This window comes from Perca flavescens, chromosome 21 (assembly GCF_004354835.1).
Source record: "Perca flavescens isolate YP-PL-M2 chromosome 21, PFLA_1.0, whole genome shotgun sequence".
NCBI classification, from domain to species: domain Eukaryota; kingdom Metazoa; phylum Chordata; class Actinopteri; order Perciformes; family Percidae; genus Perca; species Perca flavescens.
This window is the reverse complement of record NC_041351.1, coordinates 28213937-28240973: the sequence shown is the minus strand read 5'-3', so window position 1 is coordinate 28240973 and position 27037 is coordinate 28213937. Positions and strand designations below refer to the sequence as shown.

Here is a 27037-nt window from a genome sequence, read left to right as displayed (position 1 = left end):
AAGGTAAACAACCTTTAGAGTGCTCTAACGTTACAGCAAGTCCCGTGGCTCAGTGGAGGTGTCTAACAGCAGTGAAGCTAATGACAACTTCACAACACAATTCATTTGGATACAAGCGTTACATTATGGAAGATAGACAGGATTTTGAACAGCAATGTCCACGCTACACACACACACACACACACACACACACACACACACACACACACACACACACACACAGCAGAGCCGATGTGTGTGCGTTACTTCACGCAGCACATGCAACTGATTTGAAACGATAGCTACAGATTATAAATTATTTACTTCGGCTGGCACAGATAAACTAATGTAACACTCGTTACTGTAAGTAGCCTATAATAAACCCTCAATGATTAGCTAATTAGTCAATACTTATTAGTATACCCACCTACCTGTTGTACAGGCATAAACATGTAGAAACCGATATTTCAGTCGGCTTTGTCTGCGCTGTCCACTCGCAAAGCAGACAGCCAGACAGCCTCTGCTACCACGAGCGTTTTTTTCCACTTTTTTGTTTTTAATTCGAATATTAATTTTTATCTTCGAAATTCGTTTTTTAAAAACTATTTGAATATATATTCGAATTTAGAATATTCGTTGACAGCCCTAGTCACATCTACGTCTTCAAGCTCAGTTGGAGGCTGCTCAGTAACGCTCAGCCATCACCGGAAAAGTTCTTCTAATATCCTTCACTGGTCTCCGTCCAGAGGTCCATTCTTATATACTGTCTATGGTATTAACGGGCTTTTGGGCCAGGGGGCATCACGTGACGGACACGGAAGTTGTAATTCTAACGTTTGGCCACTAAGTCAAATTAGCTTCAAAGCCTGGCATGGGATACAGGATTAGTTCCTGGCCATCAGCGGCAGAGCCAGAATAGTAGCACATCTAAGGCCTCCTGCACACTGGCTGTGTGGCGTGAGCGTTGCGTTTCTGTTGCGTGTCAGTTGTGTGGTGGCTGCGTGGCGTTTTCTATGTCTTTACACACCAGAAACGTGTCTGACGCGGCGCTGTTGCTGCTAGCCTTGTCTGTACACATGGATGTTTCCCATTGATAAAATGAAATACCATGTTAACCATAAATATATACTGATCTGATTACAGCAAAGACAACGTCAGCAGTATTGACGGAAAAATAGGCTCCAGAATATTTCCTTCTGTATTGACAGGTGCAGTATTTGAAAATCGATTTTTGAAATTTTTATCTGCATTTGTGTCAAAACCTAAAGACTTTCAAACATCAAATGTCATTTATTTAATGTATTTGTGTCAAAATGACATATAAACATATTTTTGTATTCTATTTTGCCTAGGTGTCGGTCCTATTTCTAGCATGCACGTGTTTTTTGGTGCGCCTCGAGACGTGCGTGTCACGCAGACAGTGTGCAAGCTCTTAACCTGTTAACATGGGAGCCGAAATAAAAAACGGATACGCCACGCAGCTGACACGCTCACGCCACGCAGGCAGTGTGCAGGAGGCCTAACGTGGTGAATTAAGGGTTTCTTCCATCCAAACTGAGTTGCTGGGCAAAGGCCTTCATAAAGAAAATAGGTGTAAAAATCCTTTTGTACTTTTTTGACACTGTGAGTTATTAGTATGGAATGTAGCAACCTTTCTTTTTTTTTTTTTTACACAAATAGCGTCATACCACCCCGGTAAAATGTCAGTGTAGATCCCGCCGAGGCCTTGACCAAACACAGATCCTTTCTTTCCTCTACTGTGTTTTGTCCACCTCAGCCTGCTAGTGTTGCAGCGCTGCTCTACTTTCAGTCTTATCTTGGAGTAAAAAATGTGAGCGTGTGAATGTTTTTGTGTATATATTTGATTGCAGGTACACTTCAATCAACAGTTCTGTGACATTTGGCAGTTTAAGAGGTTATGGTCAGTTGGTCAAGCGCTTTAAATATCACAGTTGTAAGAAAACCTCCATTACAGTTTTTGGTGCCATGACATGCCCTCTGTGAATTGAGAAAATGATCAGACCTCATGATAGTCACTGGATAACATTAGAAGGATTTGTCATAGGTGAATAGTTGACTGGTTTTGTAGATCCTGAAATAGATAACATACCTAATTTATATGTGTGAGTGTTTATATGGTGGTCATTCAGACCAGCCTAGTGACAGCAGCTGTGTCTCAAATGAAAACGCTTCAAAGAAATGAAAAAAAAAAAGTGAATTTGCAGTTATTTTTAGAACGATTTTCACAGCTGACTAAAAATAGGTCAATTAGAAACATTTCCCCTCCTTCGTCAGAGAAACATGAGTGAATGTGTTCTCCTTTTATACTCATTTATGCCTCCAGCCGAACCCCACCCTACTCATGTTTGCATATTTCGGTCAGTGCACTATACTAGGGCTGGGCGATATGGTTGAAAACTGTATCACGATATAAGTTTTTCATATCGGTCGATATCGATAATTATTGATATTTTTTATGACCTATTTAAAATAAGGACCAGGAGAAAAATATATTAAATTTAAACATTTTTATTTTAAACTTAACCCTGCACTGATTATAATCCCCTCAGTTATAAAAGCAGAAATGTCAACACAACCATGGAAAACACTCAAATAATTAAAATGTAAACATAAAAATCACAATGAACACTTAACAATTATCTCTTAACATTAAGGTGCAAAATTAAAGAATAATTAAGAAATGCTTAATAAAGTGTCATAAAATAGTGCAAAGTGTTAGCTAAATATAAGAAACCTGATAAGGAACTATTTTCTGCAGGTTTAGTGCTAGGTTGGTAACCTGGCTTCTGGACAGTGCTCAGCATGTCTGCCTCCGTTATTTCTTTGTAGTGTTTAGTAAGGTGCTGATGCAGAGTACCTCTCCATGGTGGTCTGCTGCTTGTAGTGTTTAGTAAGGTGCTGATGCAGAGTACGTCTCCATGGTGGTCTGCTGCTTGTAGTGTTTAGTAAGGCGCTGATGCAGAGTACCTCTCCATGGTGATCTGCTGCTTGTGCCGTGTTGCAGCTGCAAATGTTGTTGGACGTTGATGGTGAATACGGCTGTGCTCCAAAGTGTGAGCGCGGCTAAAGTGGTAAAACAAGTTTGTGGTCGTACCAGTGTTGGTGGGGACGAAGGGCTGACGACATTGGTCTGACTACGGTCAGACTTATAAAATTCCCAAAACTGCCATACTGACTTTTCCTGTTTTATCAACGATTTCCTCGCTCGCTGCGGCACTCACTTTCCACTCCACGCCGGTTCTGTTATTGAAGAACACGAGACAGCGATGTGGTGCAACCAAACATGATACTGTTACATGATTGGCTGTTAGAGTGTCACTCCCCACGTTGCTAGGTTGCCAGAGAGTGAGGGCCTTTGTTCATGCAACCAAACTTGATTCACAACCTCTGGTTTCTTCTGATGAAGAAAAACAAGTTATCGAACGTTTCATCGACCGCATTTTCTATTGATATTGATTATGTGTCTATCGCGATACATATCGTTAGCGTTTTATCGCCCAGCCCTACACTATACACATTTTTCACCTACAGCTTAGCCATTATTTTTACGTGATGTGACAGACATCAGGCAAATGTGCAGTGTCGAGAGCACTTTAGCAGGACAAGATATTAAATATGATACCCATATATATCACTGCAGCTGCTGAATGTATTATTGTATCAATCAATGGACTAATCAGAATCAACTTTATTGGCCAGATGTGCTCATGCATACAAGGAATTTGACTCCGTTTTACAGAGCTTAGCACACAAAACAAAAGAGGACAACAAGAAAAAGCAAAATAATGGAATAGGAATAATGAATAGAATACTGGAGGTAAGGATGTATGCGCAGCAAGGTATGTCGTGTCTATACAGTGTTATGGCAGAATACATTTTAACCAATATACAGCAGTTGACTATGTATTTACATTTGGACATTTCTATTACACAGCTGTTTAACAGAGAGGTAGTACACAGTGAGCGAGGACAGTCTGTCTTCACCTAATGTATGGACTTTCCTTGTGGTTGCTTGGTGATCTATTGAAGATCGTTGCAGGTTTCTCTGGATAAGAGGAACTGTCTAAAATTTCAAAGTAAAATGTAAAGCTGTAAGAGACCTCCACAAATAACTTAGTATGACAGCATAGGCTTGTGCTGTATATAGTTAGGCCTGTCGCAATATGCAATAAATCAATCGTGTGAAATAAATAAAACATAATAAAACATAAATAAAAATGAGCTCGATAATTTTTCCGGCCGCGATAATTTCCATTTGCATGCTTGTTTGTTTTCCTCGTCTTTCTCTCTCTCTACCGAAGAGACTGCAGGACCACTCCGGTGCATCGGTGACCCCTGTCGGTTCCTTAGGCCGGTTACACACTGGCTGCGTGGCGTGAGCGTGTCAGCTGCGTGGCGAGTCCGTTTATATTTCGGCTCCCATCTTAACAGGTTAGAGCTTACACACCGCCTGCGTGACATGCACGTCTCAGGCGCGGCTCGAGCTGCCCCGAAAAGGCGTGCGTGCTAGAAATAGGACCGACGCCTATTTTTCATGTGACACGCAAGCGTGTTGGAAGCGTTTCCAGGCAAAATAGAATACGAAAAGATGTTTATATGTCATTTTGACACAAATACATATTAATAAATGACATGTTGATGTTTGAAAGTCTCGAGGTTTTGACATAGATGCAGATATATAAATGTAATAAAAAAAAGTCAATACTGCCGACGTTGTCTTTGCTGTAATCAAATCAGTATAGATTTATGTTTAGCATGGTATTTCATTTTATCAATGGGAAACATCCATGTGTCCAGATGAGGCTAGCAGCAGCAGCGCCGCATCAGACACCTTTCTGGTGTGTAAAGACATAGAAAATGCCACGCAGCAGACACGCAACAGAAACGCCACGCTCACGCCACGCTCACGCCACGCTCACGCCATGCTCACGCCATGCAGGCAGTGTGTAACCGGCCTTAGCATAACGAGGAGTGAACCCTCGTGTCAATCGCTTGTCAGCTGCATGGTCTCTGTGTGGGGAGGCGGGACGCCTGGCGTAGCCTACCACAGCAAAAGAGCCGTGTGAGGAGTATAGCCAGAGAAAACGCTAATGGAGAGTTGGAGGAATAAAAGAAAGAAGATGGAATTGGTTTCAAAGCCAAACGCGACAGTGTGGGAGCACTTTGGATTCAAACCGAATGACCCGTGGTGAACCACTTAACCTGAGCGAGTCGGTATGTCGCATTTGCTTTAGCAACTAAACGCGGCAACACAACAAACATGCAAATGCACCTAAAACACAATCATCCGGTGCAGTTTTCTAAAAAAAACTACAATGGATGGGCCGTCTCCGTCTTCCCGACTGGGGCGTTCAGTCGACAAAGTACAAACAGGACAGTGCAACATGGTGTGCACTCACAGACGGTGTAGTTTGCTTGATTGCTAAAGAGATGCTGCCCTTTAGTATCGTCGAAAAGCCGGCATTCGATGAATGCTGCAAACATTTGACAGCCAGTACGAATTGCCTGGGAGAACATTCCACAACTGTACAACAGCGTGAAAGACGATATACTGAAGGAGATTGTTTTTGATTGTTTGGTTTTTATTCCAGTGCATTTTTTGTTAACCGAGATTGAGAGTCCATTTTATTGATTGTTTTTGGTTGTTTTGTCCATGTATTGTGGATATTTTAAATGTCTTCCAGTTCCAGTGTTAAATATTCTTTAGAAATAAAAGTTTATTGATCTTTGAAAAGGTGTACCTGCATTATTATGCTATTATCATTATATTAGATGAAAATGGCTTCAGAACGACAATATTATCGTTTATCGCAATCATTTCTGGGACAATTTATCGTCCAGCAAAAGTATTGTATATTTTGCATCATGGGTTCAAATGTAGGTTTTGTTTGTGGGGAAAAAGCAGTAACAGTTAAGAACCGTATAAAGCATGCTTGTTTTAAATGATCTGTTCATATTCACTGTGTGAACAGGACTACAGTATTCAGTTTATTACTGCCTGCCAGGGATTGGCTCTTTGTGATGTAGTGCTGCCCACTGGTGGCTGTAAAGTGGAATCAGTGAAACTCATTCACATCTTGTGTGTGTGTGTGTGTGTGTGTGTGTGTGTGTGTGTGTGTGTGTGTGTGTGTGTGTGTGTGTGTGTGTGTGTGTGTGTGTGTGTGTGTGTGTGTGTGTGTGTGTGTGTGTGTGTGTGTGTGTGTGTGTGTGTGTGTGTGTGTGTGTGTGTGTGTGTGTGTGTGTGTGTGTGTGTGTGTGTGTGTGTGTGTGAATATGAATTTTATTTATTTATGAGATGATGATAACATGCAACCTTGTGTTACGAAAAAGTATATGAGTACACTTCCTGAGTAAAATATGATAGAAAGGTATAGAAAGTATTGGTCTGACAAAAGGGGAGGCATAATATATATAGTAATTTGTTGGAAACCAGACAAAGTAGGGCCGAAATGTGAGTGCGGTGCCCATAGAACAAGTGCCTGTGTGGTCTCCGTGGTAACGCGGCTAAAAAAATGGAGGCAAATTTATCAAACTTGGAGCATGTAGATACAGCAAGCTTTAGTTGAGAAAGTAGTTAAAAGAAATGGCGCTGGGCATGAATATAGGACAAGAGGAAGAGTGGAGACGGGAAGCCGTTTAGCACTTGGTGCCTCAAACTGAGGGAGCCTGGTGCTGCATCTGTAGATTCCTTCATGCACAACTCGTATTCTTTTGGATGTTTCATACGCAAATGTTGTAACAGCGGCCATGTTGTGTATTGTTTAGGGTCCTTGCCACCACGAGACAAATTGCAAATTGAACATGTAGCTGGACTTGAATGGCCTTCTTTTGACTGAAAAGTACTGCTTGGCCACTAGGGGGGAGAAGAAACGAGCTGAGAGGCACTTTCCCATTACACGTAGTTATCTGATGAAATGTTTATATTAAATGATTAATGCAGCTTACAGTAAGCCAATGCTTGTCTAAAATGCTGTTTCAGGGGCTCTGTTGCCCTAACAAGTGTGAGAAATGCAGCAACTTCAAGTACGGCAAAGCAAGACAGTCACTGTTTACTTTACTGCACAAAGTATTTTGTCATTACGGTTAGGATTTTACAGCACTTTTAAAAATAAGAGGAAAATAAGCATGAGCATGTCAAACGCCATGGAGGGCCAAAACAAAGGGAACACGGGCCAAACTTGGCCCGCGGGCCTCAAATCGGGCGGCCTTGATCTTGTTAGACTTCCCCCTCTAATGGTTTTAAAATCACATTTTACAGTTTTCACACTGTTGCCTAATTCACGTGCTTTTTGTCTTCACTTTCTGTCCTACAGGGATCATCTCTTTCTCTCTTTGTTCCTCTCTGAGTCGTTGCTCCCTCTCTCTCTCTCCCTCTGTGTCTTTCTCCTTTTAGAATGTGATTCTGGCTGACAGCTCTTTATTTACCTTGCTCTCAGCTCAGTTCTTTCCACTCATTCTCTTGCTCTCACACTCGCTCCTCGTTCTCCCGAAATGTAAGTGCTCACTTGACCCCAATTGCAGAACAAGTTCACTACTTGCTTAACTAAAGTGGGTGAGTTTCATTTAGCTATCAACAAGATGTTTATTTTGCGTATTTATTTCCTTTATAGGCTACTTTGACAGCACACTATGGGATGATCATGTTTTCCATTTTCATTAGGGAATTTTAGTTAACTGATGTCATCTTACAGAATTTAAAGTTTAAAGAGAGAGAAATATGAAATACACTTTTTTATGGGAATTAACAGGAAATAAGGACAATAAAATGGAAATATAGGGGTTATTTTTTCAGGCTGTTTATAATGTCATATACAAATACAAACAAATCTTTTACCATAGCAGACTTAAGGAAGCATAATTGTAAACCCTTCTAATAGAAATGAAAAAAACAACAATGTAGTTGAGTTGAACTTTAATTGAATAAGTTGACTCATTTAACATTGTATTGAACTTTCATTGCACAACAAAAACAGATTCCTTATGACCCTCCCCTCCAAAAAAACGAGCTCCATGTCCTCTCCATGGACTTGCTCGATGTCAGACTCACTGTGATGCCTCATCTTCACTATCCACGCTCAGTTCCTATTTAATGGCTCGGGGCAAAAGATGTGATGGAGTGTGCTGCTGAATGCAGTGCAGGTTACAGTTCAACTAAATGGGCATACTTTTAACCAAAACATGCCATCACACCTATGCTTTTTAATGTGTATTTCCCCCAAAATAAGTTCACTTTTCAAAAAGTACAATTTGTTTTATCAGAGTCAGATTCAGAAAGGGATTTATTGCCAAGTAAGTAATAGTACAAGGGATTTGCCTCGATTGTTGGTGCATACATAAACATATATTGTAATATATTCCCTCGGTTTTTGAAAGAATGTGGCGGCAGGTTTAGGCGTCCTTCCTCAAGAAAAAGTTACGTTTTTCATAACAAAATGCAATTTCCCCATATACACATACACACACACACACACACACACACACACAGAAGGGTGATATATGTGTTATGTGTGTATATATATATGATATATATATATATATATCATATATATATATATATATATATGATATATATATAATGTGTGTGTGTGTGTGTGTGTGTTGGTATATGTGTGTGTATATGCGGCAATGTTTTTTATACATATTTACCAGCGATATATAGACATTGGGTTTTAACGTTTTTATTGAATTGTGTTATTATAAATGTCAAAGTGATTTTAAATGAGTTTTCTAGAAAAAGAACCTAGATGTTCACTTAAAGTGCTCATATTATGCTTTTTGGCTTTTTCCCTTTCCTTTATTGTGTTATATATCTTGTTTGTGCACGTAGATTTACAGAGTGAAAAAGCCCAAAGTCCCCCCCAAAGGGACTTACCATCTCCAACAGAAAACACTGTTCACCAACTGCTCCAAACAGCTCTATTGTAGTCCAGCCTTTACTTCAGAGACAAACATGGTCACTTTGTAACACATGTTAACACACGCCCTCATACTCTGCTTCTGACTGGCTAGTAGTCCTTACCTAGGTACTGTCAGGGCACGCCCTCATACTCTGCTTCTGACTGGCTAGTAGTCCTTACCTAGGTACTGTCAGGGCATGCCCTCATACTCAGCTTCTGACTGGCTAGTAGTCCTTACCTAGGTACTGCACATGTGTGATTCCCAACAAAGATGGAACAGAAGTGAGATGCCTCACTCTGTAGCTAAAACAGAGAGCTCAACACACAGGGGGAAAAGAGGAGCTGCAGCAATGTGCAGAACGTTTTTTGAAAATTAAACCATGTAAACCTATTCTGATATAACCTCTAAATACAATTATGAACCTGAAAATGAGCATAATATAAGCATTTTAAACTTGGAGGCTGTGCCATTTGGTGATGGCTTCAACTTTCGTTCTGTTGATGGCATCTAGAACACTGACTATACACTGCACATGTATTCTTCATTGATAGATTTGATTAAATGTGTTGTTTTTGCAACACATTTAGTTTACACATGTAGTAGGTGCTTTGTATTTGTTTACCATAAACTGAACTGAATAGAGAGTCAGACAACCAGAGATGAGCATTTTCCCTCACAGCCATCATGTGGTTTGTCGCCCGTCGTACCGGCGGTTCTCGCCTTGGGCTCCAGTGGAGTCCTAACAGAGCCGAGGCATAACGCATCAGGGCAGAACAGATGCATATTCTCCTCTGACTCACACATCACATTATGTTATTTTTGTTCTGGCTTGACTCCTCCATGATTATGAGTCGTCACAGTCAGAAAACACTGTCATAAGCGCACAAATTTGTCACAATGCCTTTCTTTGCCCTACACTTCTCAAATGGAGAGCCATGCACAGTACCGCTAGAATAATATTCACAGTAGTTTGTTCAGTTGCTATGGGTTTTAGGCAGCATTACTTTGGCTGTGTAGGTTTAATTTTATATTTAAGATTAAGAATGTAAAAGAAATGTTAGAGAGGACGTTAGGCGAGGAGTAGAAAATAAAGTACTCGAGAGTTAAGAAACGAAAGAAGAAGAAAACAGAGTAGGATAGGAGAGGAGAGATGTAGAGGCTGCTGGATAATGTTTGCATGGACGTCAGTCTCTTTTAGCGTCTACATCCCTCTTCTCCCTCTTTATCTTCATTCTTTCTTTCTCTGGCTGTCTGTCGTCTTAGCTGCTCTCAGGTGTCAATGAAAAGGGGACTGAGGGGCTGACAGCACTGCTAGAGCTGTTGTGGAGGGCTAGAAGAGGATGGACACGTGCACACACACACACACACACACACACACACGCACACAGTGTGGTGTTCACATTTAGAGTTATTCAAGTAAATTTGCTCTCTCAGACATATTGAATCAGACATACATACAAATACAGAGATACTGTACTCATTTACAGTACGCTTGTTGTGGTTACACTCTACAGGGGACTGAGTTAGTGAGGAGAGACTTCTGGCTAAACAAAATTTTAATCTTATGCTTGAGTAAATAAAACCCCAATTAGCAAATGAAGATATTAATATTATAACCGTTGTATTGTCTTCACCGTCGGCCATGAACTTGTCATTTTCTTTTTATGTTTTTTTTGCGAAGTGTTGGTCATTTTTTTCAACACTTTTTTTATTCATGGTAAATAAACCTTTTTTGAGTTTGAAAATTATGAATTATTATAGAATAGTTAAGGTCAGAGGATGTTGAGTGAAGTTTGGTCAGGATGCTGTTTTGAAACCATTTAAAAAAATGCTGTGAAATTAAATAAAACAACTAGGATGCATGGATGTATGTTGTATGGAACCCATGGAACCCATACAACGTACATGCATGCATCCTAGTTATTTTGGGACAATTTGGTATTAGAAACCCACATTTCTGATATAATAAACTTTGAAAAAGGGGTACATTTGACCCCAGTACAACACAAGGGTTAAGAGAGTCCGGTACAGCCTGACTCTGGAGATTAGCTCCAATATTCACATTTATGTTCTGCTCGTTCAACGGTTGTTTGGTAAATTGCTCTTAAACACATTTAGAGAGGATTTGAATTGCTACTTTTATTCTCAATTCTTATCATTTTGGTGCTGGTGATTTTCCTTTGGAGCTGGCTAAAACTTCTTTGGGGGGCGCCAAAAATTCCTCTATGCAGGAAAAACCCTGGTATAGCTGTATTACAGTATAGTTCAGTTTGAGTGTATCAGGCTGTATTGAATTTTGGTATGGGGGCGCCATCTTGTGAGTATGCGCTCTGTTGAACTGTGCATGCTATGGTAGTTGCCTGCTTAATAGTAAAGCTAAAAAGTTGCTTAAAAACAGTGCTATCCAATTAAAGGTCCCATGGCATGAAAATTTCACTTTATGAGTTTTTTTTAACATTAATATGCGTTCCCCCAGCCTGCCTATGGTCCCCCAGTGGCTAGAAATGGTGATAGGTGTAAACCGAGCCCTGGGTATCCTGCTCTGCCTTTGAGAAAATGAAAGCTCAGATGGGCCAATCAGGAATATTCTCTTTATGAGGTCATAAGGAGCAAGGTTACCTCCCCCCTGCTTTGCCCGCCCAGAGAATTTGGTCCACCCATGAGAGAGAGACATCATGGCTTTCAAACAAGCAAAGTAGCAGTTGGTCAAGGCCACACCCCCCCCTCCACCTCCCCCCCTCTCCTCCTCAATAGCTACAGACACAGAAATTGCACATCCTAAGGAAAGCTCATTGTGGGACTGGCTCTAGTGGCTGTAATTCTGCACCAAGGCTGAATTTTGGGAAAGAGACTTCAGATACAGTATTAGGGGACCACTAAGGTCTATATAAAAGAGACTTCAGATACAGTATTAGGGGACCACTAAGGTCTATATAAAAGAGACTTCATATACAGTATTAGGGGACCACTAAGGTCTATATAAAAGAGACTTCAGATACAGTATTAGGGGACCACTAAGGCCTATATAAAAGAGACTTCATATACAGTATTAGGGGACCACTAAGGTCTATATAAAAGAGACTTCAGATAAAGTATTAGGGGACCACTAAGGTCTATATAAAAGAGACTTCAGATACAGTATTAGGGGACCACTAAGGTCTATATAAAAGCATCCAAAGAGCACCATGTCATGGGACCTTTTTAAGAAGGGAAGAAAAAAAAATGCAGGCACAGTTAACAGAGCGTATCCTCACAGGATGGCATCCCCTGTACCAAAATTTGTGACAACTTCACATTTTCTATACATGCCTACCGTGCAACTCTACGACATTATTGCGATTTTAAACATATTGTAATATTCTGCGATATATTGCAATTTATTACCTTTTTTCCAACTTCAAATTTTTCCCAATTTCAAATGATGTCCCCAAAAGGAAACTTTGTCAACATCTGTTTTATCTAAAAAGATACATGTCTCTGTTTGTTCATCTCACTTCAATTTTATTGCTGCAAAATGGGATTGTCAAGCAGACAGACTGACCAACACATAGATAATAATAGATCCATACTTGGCGCCTGTGTATCGATACAGTATTCCCACGGAAAATATCGCGATACTATGCTGTATCGATTCTCCTTCCCCACCACCCCCCCCCCCAACTGCTCCTCAGATCTCTGCAGGGTAAATCCAGACAGCTAGCTAGACTATCTGTTAGAGCTGGGCGATTTTTTTTCCCCTAAAAAAATCTGCGATTTTTTTATAAAAAACTTGATTTACAATTCGATTCGATTTTTACCCCCTTCCATTTAAAACAAAATAACAGCGAACTGTAAATATATTTTAAAAATATATATTTATTGTATTTAATTAAAGTGCTTCAACATAAACAAAATTGCAAAGGCAAACCCTTTCTCTAACTGAAAAGTCACTGTGCAGTGTGCAACAAAGATTGTTAAACATCCAAATTATTTATACTGTATTTGGACTGAAAAAAATCTAAAAAATCGATTTTTTGAAAATATGAATCAATTTGACCTACCAACTCGATTTTTAAATCAAATCGATTTTTTTCCCAGCCCTACTATCTGTCCAATCTGAGTTTTCTGTTGCACGACTAAAACTTTTGAACGTACACATGTTCCACCAAAACAAGTTCCTTCCTGAGGCTATTGTGCAGAGGCACTGTGGCTCCGTCCAGCGCTTAGCACCGCCCAAGACGATTGTGATTGGTTTAAAGAAATGCCAATAAACCAGAGCATTTTTTTCTCCCATCCCGGAATGCTGTGTGGACTAGCCAGACCTTCCTCCGCAGCGCTGTGGAGGAAGGTCTGGCAATACAAGACTACACGCTGCCCAGCAGTATGTAAAGTAAATTAAAATGAGCTTCAAATGTAGTTGCAACGATGAACGATGAACGATGAACGATGAACACTGATGACATGATCAATAAACTTTTCTAGCCTCTATACCTGAGTTTTGTTTAGTATCTTTAAATTTTTTTCACTAATCTACAATTTACACATCTGGTACGGAGTACAGAGTACGGAGCTCGTTCCAGGTTAGCCTAGCGTAGCATGAAAGGTGTGAGAAATCACTCTCTCTTTCATTCACTCAATCACTATTCCCTGCCATTACTCAGTAGTTTATTCTGTAGTGAGCAGTGAATTGGATTTTTTCCCATTTTGCATCATCACTGGCAGATGAAATGTTGCATGACTGTAATTTTCACATCTATCAAATGCAATGCAAACTGCTAGCCTGGCTCTGTTAAAATATGCCAACACTTCTAAAGCTTTAGAGGTGCTGGTAGGCATATTTTTGAACTTTGAACAGAGCCTGTTTCCCCCTTCCTCCTATCTTTATGCTAAGCTAGGCTAACCATGTCTCATCTCCAGCAAAATATTTAATACACAGGCAAGTGGCATGTGATAAAAAGAAATAAACATTTCCTTTAAAGTTTTTTTTTTTCCGTTGATATGTTTACTAGTTTCACAATCAATTGATGGGGCCACAAATGTCAGAAAATTGGACTTGATTTATTCATGGATCTACAAAACATGTTTACGTGAGAACACTCATTTCCAGCATGGACCCAGATGTTACAAGCCAGACAAAATTTTACATAAAATTGAACTATACAACTTTAAAATCAAAACCAAAATTGCACAAAATAATTAATATCCATACAACAAAAATAGATGATTGCTCAATAACAATTTCATTAATAACTTGGGGTGGGGGGAAAAAAATCAAATATTGTATGTATCGTGATGTTTTTGCGAAAAAATTGAAAATGGATTAATTTTGCTAGAATTAATATTTTTTATATATTTTTGTACCAATGATTTACCTAAAATGTCTCATGGTATATTGTCTCTAAAAGTGCATTATTCATCTTTTGTTTTATGTTGGAGGAAAAGAAAATCGCAATACTCAATACTATGGACTCGCAATACTTCTAGAATCGCAATAAATAAAAAAATTGCAATACAAATTTAATCGGTGCCCATGTATCGTGAAAGAATCGAATCGGGACAAAAGCATATTGGCCCAGCCCTATTAATTAGGCTACTCCATAAATAAGCACTAGCTTCTTGTTTCTGTGAACCTCATGTTTAAAAGAGGCAGTTCCACAGTACCGCACCAGGGTAAAAGAAAACCACTATTAACATAACATTACTTACTTGAGGCACTTTACATGAACGCAATGTGGCCTCGGTGTTGGGGTCATGCTGAGTGTGGACAGAAAAATAGTGAAACATGCTCATCCCAAGATCCCAGAGACAAAGATGGCATTGCTTACAATTGCTTGTGCCCAACCAAACGTATCCCTTTCATATTACACGTAGGGAAGTATTTTTGCTTGATGATGTAGGCTGTTGCTAATTAATGTTCTGTCAATCTTCTAATTGATTAATCAAATGATCGTTCATAGTGCAGCCTGGATACAAACAACAGCATCAGCCAGCAAGTTGTGAGACTAAAAGGAGGAGACAGGGAGACCCAGCACGGAGAGAAAGAGAGAGAGAGAGAGAGAGAGAGAGAGAGAGAGAGAGAGAGAGAGAGAGTGCGAGTAACACTGCTTAACAAATAGGCTGGACTGTATAGCAAAAGGATGAGTGGAATGTGACTGAGAGAGAAAGAGAAAGAGAGTGTGCAGGGATGTCAGCAAATATACCCAAGGGGGGGAGAGAGAGAGAAAAAGAGGCATGTCAGGGTGGAGAGGAGGGAGGACTATACTTAGACAGCAATAAAGATAGTCAGCCACAGCCACTGTACTATAGAGCATGGAGAGGGACACACTGGATCTCGTATCAGCTTGGGATTGTATCCACTTCTAAAATCTGGTCTGACAACAAACTGCCTTCTCAGCTCAACTAGTCCAGCAACAGAATTCAACTGGTGTGGGATGGATTTGCTTCCAAAATCCAGAGTTGAGCACTAAAATTAAGCCAAATCGCACAGCAGCAACTCTCCACTACTTCAGCGAAATGTGTGTTTTTTTTCTGACATCGGGACAGTTCTGCTCTGAAAGCTTTGAAGAGGACTAGTTGACATTTGAGAGGGCTGTCAGCTAATGCTGCCACAGTAGTTACCCTGGGACCAATGCTGTTTCTAATGCCTTTTCACAATGAAAAAGCCAGGACGCCATTAAAGCCTAAGAAATCCTCACCTAGAACTGTGAACTGGACCAAATGAAAGGTGAAAGAAGATGGGGAGAGCTTGAGATTTATATGGCTGTTTTGATCACAGAAGTTTGCCTTACATTTCAAAGACAAGGACCGAGTCAAACTCCGATTGGCTAAAAATGATGACTAGCTCCAGACAACATGGTAGAAAACTGGACAAAATATGACTAATGAAGTCTAATCCAATCCAGGGTCGTCGTGGTTTGACGACCTATGTTTGAGACCCATGAAACCCGATCTCATGAGTTGCCCAAAGAAGCATATACACGAATAATGAAGCTCAAGCTAAATCCAACTCCAGGATTACAAATTCTCACATTCAAGACTTGGTGCTCTGCATCCACGGTGCTGATTGTGACACTTGAGTGGTTGACTTAATGAGTACAAGTGTGTTTTCCATTGATTAACCCTCGATTGTTGCTCCTGGCCATGATGCATCAAGCAGACATCGTGCGGAGGTGACCGGATATTTGTTAGTGTGCGTTCGCTGCACAGACCGTACATGTGTGTGTGAATGTGGAGGTGCTATGCTGAGGGTGTCAGGTGTCGCACCAGCTCCGTCTGGCCACGAGTGGCGATTTCAGTGTTCTGTTGGCGTGGACTGTAGCGACGCTGAGCCTCGCTGTATCTGGCTGGCAGTTTTAAGGGGGATTTCACCTCACACCTCACCCCGCCCAACCCCCATCGCATCACCAAGAAGGCGGGGCTCCCTGAGGGTCATACAGCGTCATCGCTTGTCCAGGGTAAGCGTTCGTTCACACTAGATTAGTAGTTTCGACGCAGGGTTGTGCGGCAGTATGGAAGTGTCACTTAATGGCCCATTTGTGCGACGTCCTGTTGTGTCCTTTAATCCCCAGATGTAGCACAAGTAGACTTAACATTTCACAATTATTGTTTTCCGTCAGATCGTTTATAGATCTCGACATTTCCACCGGACTTGAAGAAAGCATATTTCACAGTGAAAGAGAGAAAGAAAAGAGACGAGCAACTGTGCCTTGTGCTGGAGCTTGTTGCAGGAAACCGTTACTGAAACTCCTGGGAAGTTAAGTGCTTGTGTTTTGTTTAACCTCCATAATTTTTTTAAACTTTCTTGTGTCAGCATTAGCGGCATTGAGGTTTCCTGTGTACTGTACGGGACTCTTGCACCGCCTCAAAAGTTGAATCTGCCTCAACATTTTGCCACATGCCGCTGTAGTTTTTGCCTCTTTTTCATTACCAAACTTCTTAAAGATGTATTATTCAGGTGGTTTTATTGGCACTTTTTGAGGGTAGAAGGCAAATTTGATATATTGTGGCCCTATAAAATTATTGTAGGAAATGAGAGTGGTGAGACTCAAGCATTCAGTAAAGCTGTAGGCGGGAAAACAAAAAAATTAGCTGAATGACTTTAAAACGCTCTGTAGAGCTTAAGGGAACTCCAGAGTTGGTAACACTGGGTACTTCACCACCAAGCATCAACCTCTGGTGCTGCAAAATGAAGCCAATGCGGAAGTACCAAAAAGTGCAGTTCCTCCAATGGCCACTTGAGGCTGGCTCCAGAAGCAAGTCAATCCCCAAAGACCCCTATGTGTAAATGCCAGTTTACAGCAGAATTAAACATGGTTACAGTCTGGTATAAAAAGAAAACAGTTTTGGTCTTTCCCCTTTACGACAACTGCACCGGTGTGAATTTATTAATTATTATAATATATAATTATTCACAGGTTTAAATTATATTAAGGCTTTAAGTTAAGCATATTGAAGGACGTGCCACTTTGAGTGACAGGTGGTCTGCTGTCACAGACGAACATAGACTGTAGCCTTCATTCGGCCCGCCTAAGGTCCATCCACGCTCCACATCTTTGCACATTTTTTGTTTTAGTAGGGAGGTAAACATGTTCCATGCTTCATGTGGTCACAACAGTGCGGACGGCGATATTGCACAATTGCAGCCTGGGCGACTTTGCACTGGGGTTCTTCGTAGGGTCTTAGCACCGAGCCGTGCACCTCCAAGATTTCTGGAACTACACGGACGGGGGTCTTACAGACCATATTGCAATGTTCGGTTTGCTACAGGACCTGGAAGTGCATATTCACAGAATCAAAGAGAAGTTTTCAAAAAGTATACTAGTCTACATCAACAGAGCAAGACTACACAAGAGAGGAGGTCCATTCTTGGAGCCGCTTTGACTGCAATCAGTATGAACAACCAGACGTTTGCAGGGAACGCGCACACCATCCGAACCGCGCCGACCGAAAGAAGCATGAAATAGGCATTAGCTGAGTTTTCGTTGATTGGATGCAGAAGACTAGCGTAGATTTACAACAAATGGCGAATTACTTGATAACACCAAGCAGCAGCCGGTCTAACGTATATGAAGCCAAGAAATTGCCAGCAAGGACGAGTCAGCACCAGCTACAGCCGTCATTAACGTTTGCCCTCTCAAACTACATTTCAATAAAAATAGTATAAATCTACATCCGTTGATGATATTATTCTTTATATACAGTATAGCTTGCCTATCAATTGTTTTTAAGCGCAATAAACACAGAAAATATTTGCCTGGAACTTTTCCCATTTGACCGGTAAAATGAAACCTTACAGGTCACATGACCGGCACCAATTTTTTTCTAGCGAAAACTGGGCATTCGATGATATCGTGCTCTGATCTGATATTGCCAGAGCCGCACAGTTTGAGGTCAGAAAGCTTAGAAATCTTTTGGGTGACGTCACGGAGACTACGTCCATATTATACACAGTCTACAGTCACCCCGAGTTTCTCTTTTCACATTACACATAGTCATTTGACCCATTGTTGATATAAAGATATTGATTGGTGCAGCTTTAAATTTGAATTATCTATAAATATTACACATGTTCTGAAACTATCTATTCCAATTGGCAGTTGATCTGTTTGACTGCAGTACTATTCTGTGACATCAGTCCAGTGTACTGGACTAGCTGTTGAATTTGTCCGTGGTCCATCCTTGTACGTACTACATAGTAGATTGTCTACAGGTCTGGAAACCGCCGTAGCTGTCATTCTTCTGAAGGGTCCTCTTCTCCTATCTGATCTGATGACTGTGGACAGGTGTATTTCCTCCGGGGAGGCTTCTTCCGCCATCTTGCTTTAACCTTTCCTGTCTGCTCTGATCAGTGCATGCAAGAGAATGACACCGTTATTGACCATCCCTGTCCTTTTCCACCATGTGGGTGTCCTGGTTTTTATCACTGGGAGCCAAAGTTTATGTCATTGCTATCAACCTTAGGGGTGACTTTAACCTGTGTCAGGAATAGGGGCTGCACAGTGGAGTCCAACAGAAAAGCTATTACCAGCCTGTCATCATCTACAGTTTGGAAGAAGATTTAGCACGTGGGGGTTGATTCATTCGAGGGTGTGTTATGCCATATCTCCTTTAGGTGTTATGTAATGTAGCACTGAGGGGGTTTGTTGACTAGCAGTGTGGACGGGAGATGTGGCTATTGTCCTCACTACGCACAGAGATTCATGTAGCTTTATATAAAATCTTGTGGGTGCATGCATACGTGGGTGGGTGAGGTTGGGCTTTTACATCATCTGTTCAAGTATGCATCACGGATCACGCACTTTGCAACAATTACTGCTTGTATGTTGACATGCTGGTACAGTGACAACTGTTTTAGTAATCCAGCTTCTAGTACTGTGTTTGTGAGTGTGTGTTATTACACAAAGTGTTTGTCAGTTTGTATTGTGTATTATTATTGTTAATTAAGCTCATTTTCCTGTGGTCTAAATGTCAGGTGAACTAAATCATTTCAATACCCAACAATAAAGGTCTGCAACTCAAATACTAAATCCAAGTGAGCAAAATGAAATGACTAGTGCTGTAGATAGAACAGAGTAAATTGAGTGAGTGGCCCATGTTAATGAAGAGCTATATGTGAGTCAGCACAACAAGCTCTTGTTGTCCTAAAAGAGCTGCCTAATCAGGCCGATTGTTCAGGACCACACAGGGACTCTTACAGAGACAAATAGATTAAACAATATGCTTCAATTATATTTGTTTAAAGTTCATTTTTTAAGAATGAATTGGCTACTTTAATAAAAGGTATGAGATTGGTAGTTGTTAGTATAGGAGGTTATGTTTTCAATCGGTTTGCCTGTTGGTTTTGCCTGTCAGCGGGTTTAGGAACAATCCACTGGCCCAATTTTCATGAGACTTGGTGGAAGGGTATAGCAGGGCCCAAGGAAGAACTTTAAACAGTCTATGGGAAGAACTCCTTCAATTTGGAGACTCAAAAAAATAAATGTAATGAACCAAGCAACAGCCTATTGAATTAAAGGGATTTGGATAAGGATGATGTCAGTGTTAGTTATGTAAAAGAGCAGTGTTACAGAGAGAGCTGGCTAAACAAATCTTGATGTTCAATTAAACACACTCTGGCATGTCAGCATTTCACACTGAGTGTGTGGGCGAGGAAGGTGAGTGTGTGTGAGAGGAGGGGGGACGAGGGGTAAGCATGTACAGCATCTCACCTCTATGTTTGCATTCACTCGTGTGTGAAATGTCACCTGCAGAGATGTCGGATGATGAGAAATCTAACAATGTACCCACCCAACTATCTCTCTCTCTCTCTCTCACACACACACACACACACACACACACACACACACACACACACAGATATGATGACTTCATGCTGTGGGACAAATAATAATCTTTCTCTGTCAGTGGCAAAAACAGAACTTTTAGTGGACTGAAACTGATGGTGCGCGTTTGCCCTATAGGATTACAATGCATCCGGCTGCGGGTTACAGTGTTTTCGCTCAATATCAGACCAATTTCAAAGATTTGTGTTAACATTTGTCACTTAGACACCAATGCATGGGAAAAGGGTCCAGGTTGAAAATTCCGAAATTACCCTTTAAGACTAGGTCCGGTTAGAAAGCAAGTCAACCCCACCAACACAGTTTGTTAGTGATTTGATAAGAGTTATAAATTATTGTTCCTTGTTTAACCATGCAAATGTAGGAAATACTGCTCTAAACTGATTGGCTTCCCTCTGTGGAAAGTGTGCGTCTCTTCCCTGTTCTCCTTGGAAGCATTCTTAGAGTCGAAAGATTCCCCACAGCGTGGCCATTCACTTCCTCGCTCAAGAAACAGACTTCCTGTCCTGTTGTTCCTCCATGTGTGTGCTTTTAGAATTGTTGAATATGTTTTGGTTTAATCGCCCCCTCTCTTATGATCACCGTCAGTGTTGTTATGTCGATAACTATTTACAGTTTCCAGTCATGCTTAAATATCTCGTATATCCCTTTACCAAGGTTAAATATCATGTGGATTAGCAACTGAATTGTGCTTGGTGTTGGAGATGTTTGGATCTGAAACACTGGCTTCACTCTCACCTCCTTTAGCCTATAGAATTATCAGTGGGTGATTTGAATTACCGTACACTCTTTGTGAATGAGCGCTAATAATGTCCTGTTGTTCCATGACTGTTATTTATAGAGGGTATCCATTGTTGGCTGGAGGTAATAAATGTGATTATAGGTGGGGTTGTTGTTGAAAATAGAGCTTCCTCTTTAGAGAGAGGAAGTCTCTGAGAAATTCCTGGCATTGGTGCAATTCTGCCCATTGAATGGACCACATACGGGCACGTCCACCCACTCACTGTTCCCTTAAATGCATTCAACTATGGATGGTTACACACACGCACTGTACACACATGTACAGTACTTTCACATGGTAAAGTTTTGTGAGTGTTAATTTTTCTAAGAGGAAAAGAAAAGCTGAGCGTTATTGATCTAAAACATTTTCTCCATCTTTCTCTTCTCAATAGGCTAAAGGACGGAGAGATGGCATGGTGTCGTCCAATGAGAACAGGCGCAGGCCGCTGTCGTCGGGTGAGGTGGAGGGCCTGTCATGGCAGGGCCCACGGACCATTTTTGTCCTGAAGAACTCACAGGGATTCGGCTTCACTCTGCGCCACTTCATCGTCTACCCACCAGAGTCGTCCCTCCACAGCCTCAAGGTTAGCCGACTGTTCTCTGGACCTGGACACACACGGGTTTATTTTAGTTGAATTTGACTTATTTCAGTTATTTGATTAAATCTGATGTTTAGGGCAACTGACTGCCTTTGTAAATATCTGCTATACTTAGTATTGCGATTCTCTTTTCCTTCTTTAACGAAAACAAAAGTTGAAACATAGACTTGTATAGACCAACATTCATGAGACATTTAAAAAAAAAAAAAAAAAAAAAAGAACATGGATTTTCTGCATTTTCTGCTAAACAGAACATATTTAGGTGAATCATTGGTAAAAAAAAAAATTTCCCCAGTGGCTCAAGCAGCCAATAAAGAGAGAGCTAGTACAAAAGTGTAATTAGTATTTGGGAAGACACATCCATTCCAAGTAGAGTATAAGGCTGATTCCCTTTCACAACGGCGATCTGTTCAAACTTATATTGGTAAGGGTTGCTTTGCTCAGTCAAAGTGTGAGAATCAAAAATGCTGCACTAGCCTTTCAGCTGCAGTATGAATGGAGCTGTGATGGGACTGGATTTAGTCACGCTAGCAGCATGGCTCTATGTATGGCAATGGCAGTTGGTCCAGACTGAAATATCTTTATTAAATATATATTTGACGGATTGTCATTGTCATTGTTCCCAGAAGATGATTCCTAATGACTTTGGTGACCTTTTGACCTGGCGCCCATTAGCCCCAGCTGAACTTTGTGTTTGGTGCCAATTAACAAGAAAAGCACATTTTGTGTGCAAATTAAGTTGTTTTTTTAATCCTATAACATCACATTTCCCTTACAATGGAACAATTCCTTATGCTAAGCTCATTCTCTCCCGGCTCTAGCTCCATACTTGATACATGAAATCGTTACCAATTCTTATCTTTCTTTCTTTCTTATCTAACTCAGAAAATTAAACAAATGCAAATGTGTGCTCATGCTGTGCCATAATAACAATGCATGTCTGTTGTGTCACTCTATCTGTGGTCAGTGTGTCAAAATCTGATCAGGATAACCAAAGTCTGCATCAGACAGGCTGGATTGTTCACTTGTGTGCACTTCCAAGGTGCATTTAACCTGTAAGTCATACTGATATTTCTAATGTGATCCAGACCCTCCAGCTAAACAGACGTATGGGTACTGTAGTACTGTATACAGTATGGTGACATCCTTCTGGCCTGGAGAGAGGTTGGTGTTGTGTAGCAGCATACCTCAGTGTGCAGAGCCTTTTGTGTGTCCAGGTCAGGAATGAGCTAACTCAGCGAAGCATCAAAGCCTCCAGATAGACCCAGCCAGCAGGCCTGCCAGTCAGACAAACAGACAGACAGACAGACAGGCAGGCAGGCAGGCAGGCAGGCAGGCAGGCAGGCAGGCAGACAGGCAGGCAGACAGGCAGGCAGGCAGGCAGTCCAAATGACAGGGAGTCTATATGTCAGTCAGTGAGACAGTCAGACACTCAGTCAAATTGTGAATCAGACAGTCAGGCAGCTGAGCAACAGTCCAAACTGCCCATTCAGCTGGAGTCAGTGAGACCGGGGCTGGCAGAGGAGGTTTGGGTTGAATGTGAGCTGAGCAGCGCCTCCCTGTGGTCCTCCTTTTCTCTAACACCTGCTCTGTGTTTCTCCCAAAGGATGAAGAGAATGGAAATGCAACCGGAAAAGGTGAGTGTTTTTTTTAATCACATTTTTATTAGTTTATAACAAACCTACAAACAACCACAACAAAGACAGGCGCCCGGATAGCTCAGTTGGTAGAGCGGGCGCCCATATAAAGAGGTTTACTCCTCGACGCAGAGGGCCCGGGTTCAATTCCGACCTGCGGTCCTTTGCTGCATGTCATTCCCCTCTCTCTCCCCTTTCATGTATTCAGCTGTCCTGTCAAATAAAGGCCTAAAAATGCCCAAAAAATAATCTTTAAAAAACAACAACAAAGACGACAACAACAACAAAAGCATGAGACACCCCTACGACCCTGTTTTCATAATGCACGGATGATCAGGATGTGTAGGGAGACTTTATGGTTCCATGTGTAGGTGGAGCTGGTTCAACTTTGTGGGTTTTGCTGATATTTTCAGTACAGGAAATGGATGTGTATGCACATAATCTCTATCTGTGTGTTTGATTATGCAGTCTGTCAGCAGTCTCGTTTGGAGCCAATGGACACCATCTTTGTGAAGAGTGTTAAAGAAAATGGCCCCGCGCAACAAGCAGGACTGTGTACAGGTAGAAGACACACACACACACAAACACACACACACTCATATAGTCAGGACACATAAGAAAGACATGCGATAGACATAAGATACAGCAATCGCTAAGATATCTGTAATCGGTGTCCTCTGACTGCCCAGCTGCCGAAATCCAAATAAGACATCACTTCACATTCAATTATTACCCAGTGCTAACCGTGAGTTCATTCTCTTATACAGGCTGCCCTCTTACTGCTTATAGAATAGATGTTTAGTATATATATATATATATATATATATATATATATATATATATATATATTTTTTTTTTTTTTTTATTATTGCATTTCACAAGAAATCCCAGATGAAAGTTAATTTTACAGTTATGCACAATTTTCTACTATGGCGCAGTGATGCTCAAAGCAAACACACAAAAAGGATATATATATACACATATATATATACACATACTGGTACATAAACATAGACATACCATATACAAGAAAAATACTATATACATACACGCACACACACACACACACATATATATATATATATATATATATATATATATATATATATATATATATATATATACATATTTATATATATATATATACACAGTATATATATATATATATATATATATATATATATATATATATATATATACTGTGGATATCAAGGGCTTGGAGCCAGAGGGGCGTAAGTGGCATTTTGGGTGAATATGAGTTCTATATATCAAAATAAAGGTCTTGATGAGCTCTATCCAATGGTGCCAAAAAGAATCAAGAAGAGAAAAGATCAAATTGTATTGAATAAAGCAACAAAACAATAAAGACCTAACACAAAAATGTGAGTAATGTTTGGAGCCAGAAGGGCCTAAGTCCACTTACGCTCTTCTGGCTCTGAAAAATACATGTAGGACCCACATTTTTGTTCAGTGCCAGAAAAGGGCGTAAGTGTAGTTGCTGCCCTAAAACAGCATTCAAATTGGCTGACACAACTGCACACATGGAACTGTCTGAGGCAGAAAAGATTTTGATGAATATTATGAAACAAACGGATGAATCCTATATTGAAGAAGTTGAAGATGAGTCAGAGTTGTTTTTGAATGCATTTCCTCACAAGAGTGATGACAGTAAGACATAATCATGCCTTGAGAGCCTTACCTTGTTAACCTAGCCTAGCCTAGCATGGCTAATGTTGTTAATCCCATAGTTTTGGTCTGATCTGGCTAACTGTGCTTGCTAACTAGCCTAGTTTTCTGACATAAAATATTCTTTTGAACTTTCTCATAATCTACTTTACCCTAGCCTTGAACAAATAGATTCAGAGCACTCATGTAGGATATTATATTAATACATATGAATATGTTAATCATTAAGGGACACAGCCACATGAGGTGAGGAAGAGAGATCAACTTGAGGGACACATGGAGACATCTAATCTTTTGCCCGAATTATTAGTATCAGGGCATTTATGTAGGATATAAATACATTTTAATGATATCATTTAGGGACACAGCATGAGATGAGGGAGAGATATGAAGAGATGGAAGAGAGAGAGGGACACATGGAGACAGCAGAAGATGGAGGAAGAGAGACAGACAGGGAGACAGATCATGCAATTGATGAGGGACACGTGGAGACAGAAGAGGATCGAGGAACTGAGACAGTAGACATTGTGCTAGAATTTGTTCAGGAGGGAGGGGCTAACAGTGGCCAGGAAGAGGAGACAGAAGAAGATCGAGGGAGTAAGACAGTAGACATTGAGCCTGTTCAGGAGGGAGGGGTTGAAAGTGGCCAGGCAACCAGAGGTACCAGAAGCACCCATTCCATGTCCAAACCAAGTTCAATGTATGAAAACCCTCCTGGGATCCGCGCATTAAAGAAGAAAGATCTAGTCACCCTGTGCAGCAATGGGAGCCTGTTTTGACCAATTATTTTCTGCATTGTTCAGCAGATACGCCCAATATGTCCATAGAAGACTTGGAAATGTTTGGTGCCAAAAAGGCGTATCTGACGTTTTTACCATATTTCTTTGATTTAAAATTTTTTTAGAACATGTTCATTGTGTTAATATGCCATAAGTTTATTACTTAAATAGTCATTCATGTAAGTATGCCTGTGGTTGCAATATTTGTGGTTTAAGGTTAATAATACAGATGATTAAAGTGTGGTCCAAATTTTGTTTTGTCTCTCCTGTAAAGTTTGTCAAAAGCCACTTACGCCCCTCTGGCTCCAAGCCCTCGATATGTATGTATGATATATATATATCATACATACATACATACATAATTGGCATAGTTTAAAGGTGCAGTAGGTAAGCCTTATAAAACTAACTTTCTGTCATATCTGCTGAAACTGACTGTATGTTCCAGTAGAACTACATGAAGCAGGTCATTTAAAATAAATCGGGCTCCTCTGGCACCACCTACAGTTTGGAGTGAGATTTGCAAAAATCCACCGCTCCCTGTTCGGATGCACCAATCAGGGCCAGGTGGGGTGTCTAACTGTGTGTCACTGCTCATGCACACACATTCTTTCTCCCTTGTGGGGGGAGGGGCTTAGGAGACCGTTTTGAGCTTTAGCAGAAAGGGGGGAGGGACTGAGAAGTTGTTGATGTTCACATTTTTTTTACTAAATCCTGGATCTTCACAATCCTACCTACAGCACCTTTAATTGAAACTTTTTAACAGTAGGTCTTATCATATTGCAATTTACACTGTAGTGTCAATCATGGCCTCAGACAAGACATCTGAAACAACCTATTAGCCAGTATTCCCTTAAGCTGCCCTTCTTGCCACAAAATCTATATGCGGTTGCCATATTAAGAAAAAGTCTGGACTCTTACATCTTATGTTGTAATAGATTTTATCCAATGGGATGTAACTAGAGACTTCATTTAACCAATGTATTACTGTAGGGGGGTATCAGTCTTAAAGAGTAATTGAACACCCCTGAAAATCTTGTTTTTGCTGACCTCCAGTTGCGTAAGTTGCTGTACAAGACTGTCTACATGAGCTCTTTGTGACACAGAACATGAAAATACACATCAGAGTGTGCATCCTGATGATGCAGAATGACCCCAAAAACTGTCCAATCAGTGAGGTGTACCTGTCAGTCTCTTTCACTTCATGTTTACTGGTTTATTTGTAAAAAGTCAGCATGAACATGAACCGGAAACCGAACTTAAAGGCAACACTGGTTCATTTTTTCCCTTCGGCCTGGAACAAATGAACCCAACTACAAAGCACCCGGAGTGGAAGATTGTAG

General features: G+C 40.7%; 1 protein-coding gene across 4 annotated transcripts in view; it reads left to right on the top strand.

The window, feature by feature from the left end:
• Positions 1-27037, top strand: part of LOC114548013 (rho GTPase-activating protein 23) — a 99006-nt gene that overhangs the window by 42781 nt on the left and 29188 nt on the right. For all 4 annotated transcript variants that reach the window (XM_028567644.1, XM_028567643.1, XM_028567645.1 and 1 more), the window contains exons 2-4: positions 21389-21580; positions 23202-23232; positions 23701-23793. In XM_028567644.1, coding sequence (XP_028423445.1) covers positions 21389-21580; positions 23202-23232; positions 23701-23793 — 316 coding nt within the window. The remainder of the gene's footprint in view (positions 1-21388; positions 21581-23201; positions 23233-23700; positions 23794-27037) is intronic.